General features: G+C 47.3%; 1 protein-coding gene across 1 annotated transcript; it reads right to left on the bottom strand.

Annotated features, from left to right (window-relative positions):
• Window positions 1-1,090: 1,090 nt before the first annotated feature.
• On the bottom strand, window positions 1,091-7,442 carry DND1 (DND microRNA-mediated repression inhibitor 1). The gene is made up of 5 exons (XM_054516482.1): window positions 7,431-7,442; window positions 3,593-3,710; window positions 2,277-2,738; window positions 1,310-1,707; window positions 1,091-1,102 (listed from the first exon to the last, which is right to left on the bottom strand). Exons 1-5 carry the CDS (start codon window positions 7,440-7,442, stop codon window positions 1,091-1,093), a joined length of 1,002 nt encoding a protein of 333 aa, XP_054372457.1.
• Between the last annotated feature and the right edge of the window lie 6,826 nt (window positions 7,443-14,268).

The raw sequence follows: 14,268 nt of genomic DNA on the forward strand, positions 1-14,268 counted from the left end.
CTGCTGGCCCAGGGCTTCACTCCTGGGGCTGAAGGTGGGCAATCAACAAAGCTGAGACACCTGAAAGTGCTCTGGAGAGCATAAAGGGGTGTCCTGGTTTTTAAGACAGGTGTCTGCTAAGGAAGGCAGGACCCTCCCTTGGAATGGTTATTGCTCCTTAGCAACAAAAATGGGAAAATTCCCTAATACAGAGAAAAACAAAAGGAAAAACCCCCACAAGGTGCTACCAGATATCCCAGAGAACCACCAAAAGACATGGGAGGACATCAGGAGGCACTTGGAGGAGCCTGAGGGGTATCAAAAGCTGGTGAGAAAGAGCCCAGTGAGTAGAAGACACCAAAGATCAAGGTGTTAGGGAATGCTGCTTCCCACACAATGGGCCCACCAGGCTCTGAAGGCTCCACATCCCACCCTGTCCCTTCCCCTGCCTTTCCTGGTGTGTGGGGAGAGCACTGAGATGCACTGGACAGGCAGGGAGCTGAGGATGCAGAGGAAAAGATGACCTGACCCAGCTAGTGCTCTCCAGAACTCTTTAATCCCAAAAGAACAACACATGTGTGGCCAGACATGCCACTGCTGAGGAATCATTCATGGACAGCTGCCAACTCCACAGCTGCTTCCTCACTATGCAAACAGGTTTCAGGCACTCCTCTCCCCACACAGCAGCTCCACCAGCCAACAGGACAGCTGTGACCCCTGGGACACTCTCTGTGTGTGGCCTTGTCCTCCCCTGAGGCTGCTCCTCAGGAGCCAGGAATGCCAGTGGAGGAATTCCCTCCATCACACTGGCATCCAGTGCTGGCACAGCCCCTCCAAGAGCTGCTGCTGCTTCTCCAGGATCTGCTCTCCAACACCACACCAACCAGCTTAACAGAACCAAACTGGGCAACAGGAAAACCAACAACCCAAAACTAGAACCAACTCGAGGGCTGCCCGAGGACAGGGTGGCTGCTGTGGAACAGGACAGCAGCCCTTATCCTCCAGAGCCAGCTCTCAAAACTGATGCAAACAACTCCAAGGAAGCTGGAACAGGGCTGGGAGCCCAGCAGGGCTGGGGCTCAGTCGTGGCTGTGGCAGAGCAGCTGCTACTTCAGCTGGCACCCTGCAGGGGAGAGAGAAGGGTCAGGCTCTGCCCTCAGCCTCAACCCCCCTCCTCTTGCATCCTGTGCTTCCAATCAGAAATCCTCAGCTCAGAGCTGACAGTGTTCAGCCGTGCCAGCCAGCCTGGCTCCCTCCCAGAAGTGCCACAGCCCCACCCTCCCAGGGGACCCTTTGGGAAAGGCAGGGAGCTGGCTGTGCAAGGACTCACCAAGGACTCGGCCAACACTCGCAGAACGTGCAGGGCTGCCACCACCTTGGCCTTCTCGTGCTCGCTCTGGCCCTGCCTGTCTAGTGAGATCCACGTGAAGCCACTGATGGGCACGTGGGACCCCGGGATGGCCACCTGGTACCAGAACCGCTGCCACCCGTTGGGGTTCATCTGGACACACTTGGTCATGATCAGGGGTGTCCTCAGGTGATGCTTCCAGCACAGCGTGTTCAGGCAGTCCAGCACGTTCTGCAGTGACAGAGGCAGGGGCACTGCTGGGCTCTCACCTCCCTGCACCCAGCTGGATGGTGGCTCCTCCTCACACAGCTGCAGCTTCTGCTTCAGTTGGGGATCCAGCCAGTCCACCCTCATCTTTGCTTCCCCGAGCCTCAGGTTCCCTAGGAGACAGAAGATGCTCACCTACCCTCCATCCCATCCCATCCCATCCTCCCATCCCATCCCATCCCATCCCATCCCATCCCATCCCATCCCATCCCTCTCCAGGATTTTAGGGGCAGCATGATTTTAGGGCCAAGGTGAACAGGTATCAAAGTCAAATGCTCCTCAGCTGGGGCAGGAATGGGTACAAACCAAGACTTTGGAGGTCCTGGTTGGATGTATGGGAAGTGTGTCCCATGAGGGCATTGCAGTCATGGGACAGGGCTCAGAGGGATTGAGCAGCTCCATCAGGAGTGTTTAAGGGACACTGAGGTGTTGGGCAGCTCCACTGGAAAGGTTTAATGACTTGGTTATTGTTCTGGGTGCCCTGAACTGGTGATGCCCCTGCTCTGAGCAGCCCCTTCACCCCACCACTAGTAGGACTGCTGGAAAACAACTGCACCATGGGCAGCTGGCATCCCACAGAATACAGGGAGAGAGCAAAGGGTGTCTCAAGGCTGAAGTCACCTTGCAGCCAAGTCTGGAGGCAGGAAGCCCAGCCCAAGCAGCATACCTCAGCACCACTCACCTTCCATCAGAGCTTTCTTGGCCAGGGCAGCAGCCTCGTGCGACCTGTACTTCAGCACAGCGAGCCTGGCCTGTGTCTGGGAGGGGCTGGCGTGCAGGGTGACACTACAGATCCCCTCGGTGACCCTCTGCAGCGTGGCCTCCAGCTCCTGCTGGCTCACCCAGGCGCCCAGGCCGCTGACGAGCAGCTCGCGCTTCTGCGTGCTCCAGCAGACGACGATGGCGCGGCCGCGGCGCAGCTGGAAGCGGTGGAAGGCGGCGATGGCGCTGCGCGCGTCCTGCCGGGACGCGTAGCGGGCGTAGGCGAAGCCGCGGTTCAGCCCGCTGAAGGTCATCATCAGGCGGAACTCGTAGAGCCGGCCCACGCTCCCGAACAGCGGGATCAGCGTGTCCTCGTAGATGTCCTGCGGCAGCCTGGCGATGTACACCTCGGTGCCGGCCGGCGGCGGGCCGCCCACCCAGCCTGCGGGGACACGGGGACACGGCTGTAAAAACGGTGATTTCAGCATTTGTTGTAATAAAAATGAAAGGGGGAGCGTTCCCTCGAGGATGCTGCAGCACCAGTGATGTCCTAATGTTCCAGGTATGTGACAATGTTCACAGGGGTCTTAGGATGAGGGAAGAGACGAGGATCTGACTCCATGTTTCAGAAGGCTTGATTTATTATTTTATGATATATATTATATTAAAACTATACTAAAAGAATAGAAGAAAGGATTTCATCAGAAGACTGGCTAAGAATAGAAAAAGAAGGAATGATAACAAAAGCTTGTGTCTTGGACAGAGAGTCTGAGCCAGCTGACTGTGATTGGCCATTAATGAGAAACAACCACATGAGCCCAATCCCAGATGCACCTGTTGCATTCCACAGCAGCAGATAACCATTGGTTACATTTTGTACCTGAGGCCTCTCAGCTTCTCAGGAGGAAAAATCCTAAGGAAAGGATTTTTCATAAAATGTGTCCATGACACAGGTACAGCGGCACCCTCCTTCCCACTGAGGCCACCCACCTTCCCTGGGTCAGATGCCCCTTTTTATCCTGTTTTTTATCCCTTTGGATTGGTTTCTGTTGGGATCCTTCATTTGCATGAAGGTCTAAGGCACTTGATTGGCCCATTACAGTTCTGTCGGGGCTGGCTGGTGTCGCTTGGGGAGAGGTGCACTTTACTTCGGTGTAATTTCATATAACCACCCTTTTAAGCCCTTTTACCATAACCAGCTATGGTACATGCTTAACAATTATCAACTATTTTACAGCAGTTTCTAACCTATTTTTATCAAGGGTGAGTCCCCTCCTGGGCCCCACTCTGCTGTACCTGGCGGGGGTCCCCCGTAGCGCCTCTGCCCGTTGATTTGCACCAGCTCAATTCCTGTCTCCTTCTCCCAGGCGAGCAGGGCCATCTTGCTGGCCTCGTTGATTCCATTGGTCCATGTCTGAAGGAGGAGATGGTGGTGGTGATTTGTGAGCAGAGAGCTTTCAGCCTCCCAGCTGGGAGCATCCCAACCCCATGAGGGAACCACAGGATCCATTGCTGGCCAGCACACAGAGGGGCAAATGAACCCCTCTGCTCTCAGGGAACCTGAGGAGCCTCCCAATGCTCCCATCCCAAGGACTGTCCAAGCCTGCTCCACCTGACACAAAGTCCAGCAACTCTGTTAGAGCCCGAACTACAGTTTCCTACAGCTCTGCAAGGGCTTGCAAAGCCAAAACACAGGCAGCAGCTGCCTGTTGCTGCAAGAGGGAGCTGGAGCACAGAGTCAAGGTGACCCATTACATCACAACAGCTTTAAAGAGAAAGACACTGGGTTACATTGAATACAGGGAAGAAAATCATCCCTGTGAAGGTGGTGAGGCACAGGCAGAGGTTGCCCAGGGAAGCTGTGGCTGCCCCATCCCTGGAAGTGTTCAAGGCCAGGTTGGATGGGGCTTGAAGAAACCTGGGCTAGTGGAAGGTTGCCTGCCAGCACAGAAGAGATAATATTAAAGAGAAACAAGAACTGACCACTGCACTGGAAAGCAGCTGAATTATTATTACTGTCCTTGAAAATAGAACAGCTGCAGAGACAGTTACAGGAGGACAAAAAGGAAAACAAAAGTTGGAGGAAAAACTTCAGCTAATGCTTATGTAGGCTCCAAGTGCTCCTGAAACTGCACAGATTGGAAAATTAACTGCACCTCCTGAAGACTGGCCAAATCCTTGGCCTTGTTACAAAACGAGATGAAATTAGAAAAGACACAGCCTTTAATGAACAATTGTTCAGGAGTGCTACTGAGATTTTAGAACATGAGGAAATCCCCACCTGTGGAATACTAATTGCATGCATTTCTGGTATCACCACGAAATTCACTCCATCCTATAACTCTGTAATATGGGTGAGATGTGGGATGGAGTAATTTTCGTGGTGATACCAAGAATTCTACGTGCAATGTCAGACTAATTGACCATTCCCAAGAACTAGGATCTACAGCTCGTCCATCGAGAAAACAGAGATGGAAAGAATTATATAATCAAGTGTTATTTTCAAGAATTCCAAAAATTGCAATTGTCCTCCCCCGGGGCAAAGGTGAAAGAAACCCTGACTAAAGTTAGCAAGAAAATGTAAAATCTGTGTAATTTCCAACAGGAGCAGTACACCCCACGATCCTGTCACAGCAGGATGGAGTTTTTACCAGCATGGCACCTAAATGTAACTTGCTTCAAACTGGCCCTGACCAAGGGTACTTTTGATAGTATAGGGATAAAATGTTTCTAAAATCCTGGAACATTCAAGGGAGTTAGAAAGGAAGGATAGGCCTGGTAGGCCCTGGGAAAATGTCAGGCTGCACCTGTATAAGCATTTAATGACTATGATAAATTATATGATTGTTAGGTAATTGGACATAATCATTGTTTAATCATAACAAGAATAATGAGAAATGATGTTTGGGGGGTTTGATAGAAACTACAAAATCCATGCTTGGATGAAATCAATGTATACAATAGAACAATATAAGTTTAATTGTTAATATGTAGTTATATAACAATAAAGGTATAAAAACGTGTTCATCCCGAACCCATGTCAGAGTCAGATTTGGATCTGTGCCCCTGACACCCAGAGCTCTTCAATAAAAGCACCTGCATAGAATCATTCTGTGATTATGTGTTCCTGAACATCTTCACTGCTTAGCTGAACAGCATGGGGACTTCCAGGAGACAGAACAGAGATCTTCTGAACGGGAAAAGGGACTTTTATCTCTAGTCTGAGCAGTGAAACAAGCTCACACTTTCCATGTAAGTCGGTACAATGGGCCAAAAAGGCAGAATTCAATGGGTTTTCCTTAGCCCATATTACCCCAGTCAAATGGAGGCACAGAATGGGCTGATGGCCCATTGAAATAAACAGCCCGAAGCTACACCAGGCTGAGGGACATACTCAGGGTAAATAATCGCTGTGGTCTCAGTGTGCATTTTATGCAAACCCTGAATGAGGTGCTCCAGCTTCCATTCAAGGGGATCGTCTGACAGCTTTACAATCAGGACAAAGTGTTACGGTAAAAGTAGCACAGAACAATGCCTGAGACTAACTAAGCCTCGGGGCACACTCACTTGGGAATCTATGGATAGCAGTGTCTCCAAAAAGTGCACCGTGGCTTTTCCCTGTTTTTAACGGGATAATAACCTATCCGGGAAAACCCCGACGAGACTTGTATTCTTTCACTTTTTCAGACAATGAGACTGGAAATTATGCCAGCATGTCTCCACTGAAAATCAAGTTTTCCAGTGAAGGAGTTCTTATTCTCCTCACAGAAGGAATCAGCACCAGAATGAACCAGACTGAGCACATAAATCACCCAACCTGACTCACCGGATGGAAAACTTCACTTTCTGCATCTGTAATGGTCACTGTGCTAATGGCTGTAACCATGCTTAAGCCTGAAAGCATTTCGATGACTACTGCTAATGAATAATTAGCAGTGCTAATTATTCTCCTAAATTTGTACAATTAGTATTGTTAATTGTACGAATCTAGGAGCTCAGCCTATTAACATGAATTTGGCAGAGGAAAATATAACCATAATATATGAAGCACAAGTTTCAACCAAAAAGGGGAAAATTTATTTACTCGGCTTCCAATACTGACACAAAAAATGAAAGGGAAGTTTTGGTGGAGATATAATGTATCCACAGCTTAAGTGGGTAATGCATACTGGCACAACAAAAACGAATTTAAACCTCATAATGCATTCCACCACCTCCCAGGCTCCTGGGAAATCTTATCTCCACAAATTTCTAAAATTGGACGCTATGCCGTCAAATGCACCAGCCAAAACAAGTGCTATTTAATCCTTCACGGTCCTCAGAGCAGTAGAATTATCAGTGCAGGGTAATCTCTCTGCAATTAAACCCATTTCTGTCTGTCCCTGTGCACGGGGTCGGCAGGTGGGCAGGGCCGGATCCCGATCCTCCAAACCCATCGGGGTAGGAGCTGTCCTGGGGACAGAGCACTAAGTACCATGGATGTCCTAGCAAACAAAATAAACTCAGTAACAAGTGATTTATACTAATTGAAACATCCGTTTCGACCTTTTTTATCAGCATTAGGAACTGGTCAATGGCCCTTATCGGACACCTCTACGGGAAAGGATAGCGATAAAAGATCACCAGCAAATAGTGATAAATAGTGATAAAAAGCGATAAAAAGCGATAAAAGATCACCACCTAACGTGAATGCCACGAGGTGATGGCACCTCTCCACCTCCAAGGGATTTCATCTTTTATGAAGACTAAAAACCAACTTCGGACGAGGGTGGGAATGCCCACTGGGGGAACACGTGCTCAGAGCGGGATAAAACCCAGCCGCATTCCCTCCTCGGAGCCTCGTGGCCCGGCCCCGCCGTGGATCCCAACTCCGGGAAGCGGCCCGAGGGCGCCCGGGCTGTGTGGAGAGGCAGGACCGGCTCTGCTCGCACCCCCCGGTGCTAGCGGGGCTGACCCCGGGCGCGGCGGCTCCGCGCTGGGGCTGCGGCCGGGGCCGGGGCCGGGGTCGGGACCGGCCCTGCCTGCGCTCCCAGCCGGGGCCCGGACCAGCTCCCAGCCGGGGCCCGGGGCTCAGGTCCCCGCCGAGCTGAGCCGTGCCCTCAGGGGCGCTCCCCGCAGCCCCGACAGCGCTCACCTTCTCGTCCATCCAGCCGCTCCTGCCCGCGCCTTTCCCGCCGTTCTGGCCGCTCTGCGGTCGGGCCGGGGGAGGAAGGGAGGCAGCACCGCCCCCCGCACCGCGCCGCCCCTCCCCGGATGGACCCCCGGCAGCACCCGCGGGGGTCTGGCCTTGCTCTGCCTGCCCTGCTTTGCCTCTCTGTCCTACGCTTGTCCACCTGTACGCGAGGAGTTGCTGTAAGAGGTACGGCAGCACCACCAAACTCTCATAACAGAAGAGTCAAGGTTGGAAGAGTCATTCAAGACCACCTAGTCCAATCATCAGTGTAATTAGACCTCAGATAACAACGTCCGGGTTTGAACCTATTCGTACTTGCAGAGCTGGAAGGCTTCGTGCTGCTTGTTCCAATGCCTCCTAACAAAGGCAAATTTTGGGGGGATCAGAAACATCTACTGAAAGAAATCCTTCAAACAATGTCTGATGCCAAGGAGAGCCTTCATTGGCCCAAATCTCCACTGCGTTATGAAGTGCACCTGTGTGAGATTCTGAGCGGTTCTTAGTTCTTGGTTCTGTTGTGGAGGCACCCCGTGCTCTGCTGTGCCGGCCCGGGGTGAGGACCAGACTTTTTGGGGCCGTGGTGGTGAAACCTGACCTGCATGAGCCAGAGGAGGTGCACACCCACCCCCGGAGGCTCTGGGCTTTGGGCCAGGTTAGGAGAAGGTCAGACAGACCGTGGTGTTTGTTTTCGTGCCAATGTCCGCCCCTGCCCGCAAGGAAGGGTGAGGAACATTCACCCACTTGGGGCTGAAGGCTTTTATCCTTTCCGAGGGGCATAACTGGCTTAACTTTGCTGAAGTGAGAGGCAGGCTCATGCCTTAAAAGGGGTTATAAACCACCAAAGACTCTTCGGACAGTGTAAAATTCCCCTCCCCAGGGGAGGTACCCGTATGTTCCATCTAAACCCAAATGTGCATTTACCCACTGACCCCGGTGTTCCTTGGGCTTTCCCCCACCCGGATGGATCAAGATTGTGAGCATCACTCAGACCACCAGACACCAAAATTGCAACAATCAAGTCTCTTCAATCAAGTCTAGTTATTGGATCCACAGGTGATGAGATCTTTCCTCTCTTATCCTTCCCTCCACTTTCTTTCTTACACATTTTCTTATTTGCTATTCCTGTGCTTTTATATAGTTGCATTACTATAGATAACAACCTCAGTGGCCACATCTCTGCTTTCCACTGCTTCTAAGCAGATCTAAGATAGACCCTGCATATTTTTATCTACAAACACTAGTCATTCAGTGTCATTTCATCTCTAATGCTCCCCTGTGGGTCCATTAACCAGAACTCTGCTTACTTCTGCTGTGGCAGCTCAGCATTTCTGGCACAGGGATGCAGCCCCACTGTTCCAGACCCCAAAGAACAATTCCAACCCTCCAGAGCATTGCCACTTGCCAGGCTATACTCACTTATTCCATAAGCAGCACCATAGGATCTTGCAGGTCCAGATAATGACCAGTATCTCACAAAACTGTGGAAAAAGGAAAAAAAAATACTTATAAGTAATTACTTATAAAAAAATACTTATAATATTACTTACTTATAAATCTTGAAATACAGACATGCACAGAAAATCATATAAAAAAACCTATAAATTGAATACAAAATTGTAATGATTTTTAAAAAGTTTAAAAGTTTTTGGTTTCCTCCTTAAGAAGGAAGAAGTGGCTTGTCCAGCCAGTCTGCCTTGAGCTGTCCTTTGTATTTCTAAAGATAAACTGCTTGGCTATACCACTGTCTTGATAAAAATCCAAGAGCAAGTAGAAAGGGAAGTTAATGAATCATATCCACAAGGAAAAAAATTCCTAGTGATCCAGGTTCATAAAATGATTAAACACAGTGGGCTGCTGAAATAGGCTCTGCTCACCCACGTACCTGCAAATGGAAACTCACTTTAGCAACGTGGCTATTTGTGCAGTGCTGCTATAAAATGTAACTAGGCTTCTTAGTATTTGGAGTAGAAAAATGACTGATTTTTTCAAAGAATTAGGAACTCATTCCCACCTCTAGCTCATGTCAGCTCGCTTTTCCGGGATGCATCTCAGCAAGCCAAGGTGTTGCCACTAGATGGCAAAATGAGACTGAATCTTCTCTCCTACACAATCTCAAATTTTCTTCGTTGGATGGAGATGAAAGAGAAAAACATTAATATATTTTTATCCATTTGAACCCTCTGCCATTTGTCTGGAAAACAGTGGTTGCAGGTATTCAATACGTGGATGGGAAGGTGCATTCTCTGATCAAGGTGAGATCCTACTCTGCTGCCACTTTGATCCACATCTCAGAGAAGAGCCCTGACAGATCAGGACTGCTCCAATGCACAAGGACTTCTGGCCTGTGCTGGCCCTCCTTCATCATGAGCCAGGGGATAAAAATAATTGTCTTCCATCCACTTATAGTACAATACATGTGTACAGTTTAAAATAGATGCAAAATATATGCAAAAATGCTTCTTTATAGAAAAAAAAAAGCCTCTTATTCATGTTATTTTGAACATAACAATGAAAAGTTGAACAGCATGGGATGTTCAACAGTTCAGCTCCTTGGAAACTCTAAGCCAGTCATAGAGAGGAACATAAAGATTGAAAACAAAACTAACATTAAAACCAAAACTATACCCAAGATGATGTTGGCTAGCAGCAGCTTTTTTTCTCAGAGTCACCTGTGTATTTTCTGGTCTGTGAAATTTACTCTTGAAAACTTTCAGGACTGACAAAATCTTTTCCTGAGAAGGTCTGAAATGAGTATATGTTAGTGGAAAAGCTGTAGAAACTTTTTTTATTTTTCACAGCATTGCAAAATCACAAGTGCTTTGCTTACGGGTCAGCAAGCTATTGAAATATTTAGAGAATTGGAAATCTGTTGGATCAGAATCCAGTTCTGAATTTGTGTATGGACAGGAACATTGCAACTGCAAAAATGACCAAAATCCCACGTTGGCAACCAGTTTACAGTATAAACTCTGCAAGTTTCTATAGAATGAAGCTACAAAGTAGCTTTGCTTAGGTTAGAAAACAACTGCCTGACTAAATAAAAGATCACTTAGAAACAGTGTCAGAGCTGCTTATGGGTGTCAATAGTTCATTTGATTAAAATAATCATCGTATCTTTAGCTGTCTCAGAGAATCTGACACAGCTGGACTGGGATTGGTCATTAATTAAAAACGATTCACATGCTGGGTAAACAATTCTCCAGATCACATTCCAGAGGAGCAAAACATGGAGAAGCTGAGGCTTCTGTTCTTCCCAGGAGAAGAAATCCTGGTGAAAGTGTTTTTCATAAAATATCATGGTAACAAAAGGGTGTGTTTTTAACATGCTTCATCTTTACTTAGGCTCCAAAGTCTCCATCAAACTGGTGAGCTCAGTGTGCTCACTGGCAGAGCCCTGTACCTGAAGGCACTGTTAGCTCAGGAGGGTCATGTCCAAACCAGAACATTTCCAGGTGTCCTTTTGGCCCCCTCTGTGTCACAGGACAGCTGACCCTGTGAACTGAGCTGCACTGAGCAGCCCAAGTACTGGAGGAGAGTTCTTCAGTCCCCAATTCCTCCTTCTGAATCTTGCAGCAGCTTTTCTGGCTAGCAGAGCCCTTCACAGCTCATGAGAACAGCTGACTGCTAGCTGTCACAAAGTTTATCTCCTTTTTTTTCCTTCCCTCATCTCCAACTTCCCTTTCTCAAGCTTAGCAAGCATTTTTTTCAGTCTTTCCTGAGCAGACAGTTCTGTTGAGGTCTCCTAAGTGTTCTCTGCATTTGTTCACCACATTTCTGGACAAACCAGACACATTATGTCACTTATGACCCAACAGAGTGGAGTAAAACATGTTCCTGAGCAAACTGCTCTTGCTAGAATATATCTAAGCATTTGCCTAATTTTTTACAGGACTTTAGTAGATATTTGATTCTCTTTGGTTTCTGAATAGAGTCCAGCTGCACACCACAGTGGTTGTATTTTAGGATTTCAGGCCTTTTGGAATTGCCTAAACTCCATCTTGACACCTGCTCAGAGGAACACAATTCACTGGCAAGGGAAAAGATACTTCTTCAAGTATACATATTTTTTTTCCTCCAGGAAAATCTTTGCTGAGGATTGAGTTCCTATAGAGAACACTTTTTTTTTTTTTTTTTTTTTGTTTGCTTTATGTGAACTTGGATTTAAAGCCAGTGTCTCAGACAGAGTTTTATTCAAGCCATACCTTGCAGAGGCAGGTAGGTTGGTTAGCATTTACCTCAGCTGCTGTTCCCATTAAAGTCTCATATTCAGGGTCCATCTCTTTCCCTGGCAGTCACCAGGCTGGGGAGGAAGCCTCAAAGTTCCATTCCTACAAATTGCTTTTTCAAATTGGCCTTGGTGTGAATATCCTGATACTTTCCCCAGGGGAGTTTAACTCACACCTGAGCCAGGTGTGTAAGGGAGGACACTGAGGTGGTAAAAAGCATTATCCCACCTCACAGGGTCTGCTTCTCTTATCTCCCTTATCTGCTCTGAACCCAGAGCTAAGCAAAGGGCAGCTTGTTGTGCTCATCCTCCCGAGGTGGGTGATGAAAATATCTGAAATTTCAGAAAATATCTGAACCCCCTCAGCCCCAGGGCTGTTCTTATGATCAGAGGTTTGTCCACCACACATCCAAAACCTCTCCTTCCCTTCGGTCTGGCCTCAGCAAAGCACCAAATGAATGCTGACATTGCAGGCTCTCACAGTTACAGGTAGGTCATTCAGCCTGGAATTGGGCATGTCATGTTAAAAGGGCAGCTCTAGGCTGTCTAGGCTAAACATTTCCAGGGTAAAAGGAAGAATCTACCCCAGTCTCATAAAAACAAATTTTGATGAGACCCCAGTCTCATAAAAACAAATTTGGGCAGGACAAAAGAAAACCACTTCATAAAGATCCGCTTTGCTTTGGGAGTGAGATGAACATGAAGACAAAATTCTTCCAAGGTTTGAACTTTGTTTTGTTTGGCTCTAAAAGGATATGGACACCTAACCTGAGTTACTCTAGAAAAATAAACCCTTCTGAAAGTGGTTCAAAGCCCTTGACTCCACTTAAAACAGGGACAGAAGACCACCAGAGAGAGGTGAGAGAAAATGGAAAATGTTGCTGCTCTTTGAAGGCAGCAGAATGTTGGCAGTGTGAATTTCCCCCCCCTGTTGCCTAGGATGGTTTGAGTCTCACATTTTCAAACATCAATCACCACACCATCACTGCATCAGAAAGAACTTACCATTGGCAGCTGTTACTGAGGAGACACTTTTTTGTGTGAAGGTTGTGTCACTGCAGGCTATAAAATACCTGTGAAACACCTTGTTCTTTAAAAAGAAGGAAAAAAGTCTCAATAATAGCTGTAAAGTCAGTGTTCCTTAGCTTTTAAAAATCTAAAAGAGCTTAAATCCATCTCATGAGATTGCCAACTGCTGTAGTACATCTGAAAATTCAAATATAGAATATACAAAGTGGTGTTTCCTCAGCAAGCCTTACTGGGGCACCACATCTGGTGTGCTTATGATGTTACAAAAGAAGTTTTAAAGAAAGACAGAGCTCAAGTTCGTGTGCAGCTGGGTTTTGCAAGAAATGCATGAAATCTGCACATAGCTGTGATGTACTCAGTGCCACTGACAGGATGCAAGCAAATAATTATAGATCCATGTGTTAGAATTTCTGTGTTAGCTGCTCTGAGCCTGGGAGATCCATTTCAGAGGTAACTGAATTCCTTCTTTCTCAGCATCAGAATAAATGATGCTGAAATTCTCCTATTACACCACCAGCATAAATTTTGACCAGACTAATTAGTTTCACATTAGTACAAATAAGGAGGAACACAATTGCAATTAGATCTGCTACACTGGGTTTGGGATAGAAACCAGATTAGAAGGTAGTGAAACATATCTTAGAATAAACAATTAGAAATGTAACACAGGCTTCTTCCTGTCTCCCTGCTTGTTTCCCTGTGAAATCAGGGGCTGTGATGGGATGTCTGAGGTGGAGATCTGTAACCTCCCCTTTACCACTGTTCACAATGCACCAGCAAAGCAACTTCTCCTTTCTTTGGCACCAGTTCATTCAGTCCTATTTCATCCCCAGACCTATTTCTGTGATATTGTCAGGACATGCCTCAGATGATTCCCATAGGTAATTTCAACTAAGAACCCAGAAAACACAGTTGTAGCATGTATTTGATATTCTGCTTAGAACACCTCTGACAGCAGTTTAATTTCAGGGAGTTTTAAATACCATGCTGCCATCATTTACCAGAATTTCTCCATAAAAAACAAAGCTACTCTAAATCAGACTCTGAATTTCAAAAGGAAAGCTCTTACTGTGCAAACTTGTAGGTTTGATCTCAAATACATGCACTGGTTGATCTCAATACATGCACTCCAACACCTGCAGATTGCAGACACGAGGTTAGGAGGCCCTCAGTGACTGGGGACAAGAGGGATGCATTTCATTTCTCCATAAAAAGAAGAGGAAATTTCCTTCCCAGTGCTTCAGAACTGTGCCCCTATTCTTCCCAGCCCAGGAAGCTCAGGAATTGCCAACTTTAGTGCAGTCTAATGGAGGAGTGAGCCCAAGGATTCACAGCAGCACAGCTTTGGAAGAGGCTCCACAACAAGAAAAGGGAGAATGGACAAAAAAAGTGTGTCTGTTAAAAAAAGGACACACCTGGAATTACTCAATGTAATCTCAGCAAAGGCACCTGCTGATAGGAGGGTGCCTGAATTGGCTGTGCAGGACACATGAAAGTCTATCATGTTCCTGTGGTAATAATATGGTTTTGTGCATTCATTTTCAG

The sequence above is a fragment of the Molothrus ater genome, chromosome 15, assembly GCF_012460135.2.
Source record: "Molothrus ater isolate BHLD 08-10-18 breed brown headed cowbird chromosome 15, BPBGC_Mater_1.1, whole genome shotgun sequence".
Lineage (NCBI taxonomy): Eukaryota > Metazoa > Chordata > Aves > Passeriformes > Icteridae > Molothrus > Molothrus ater.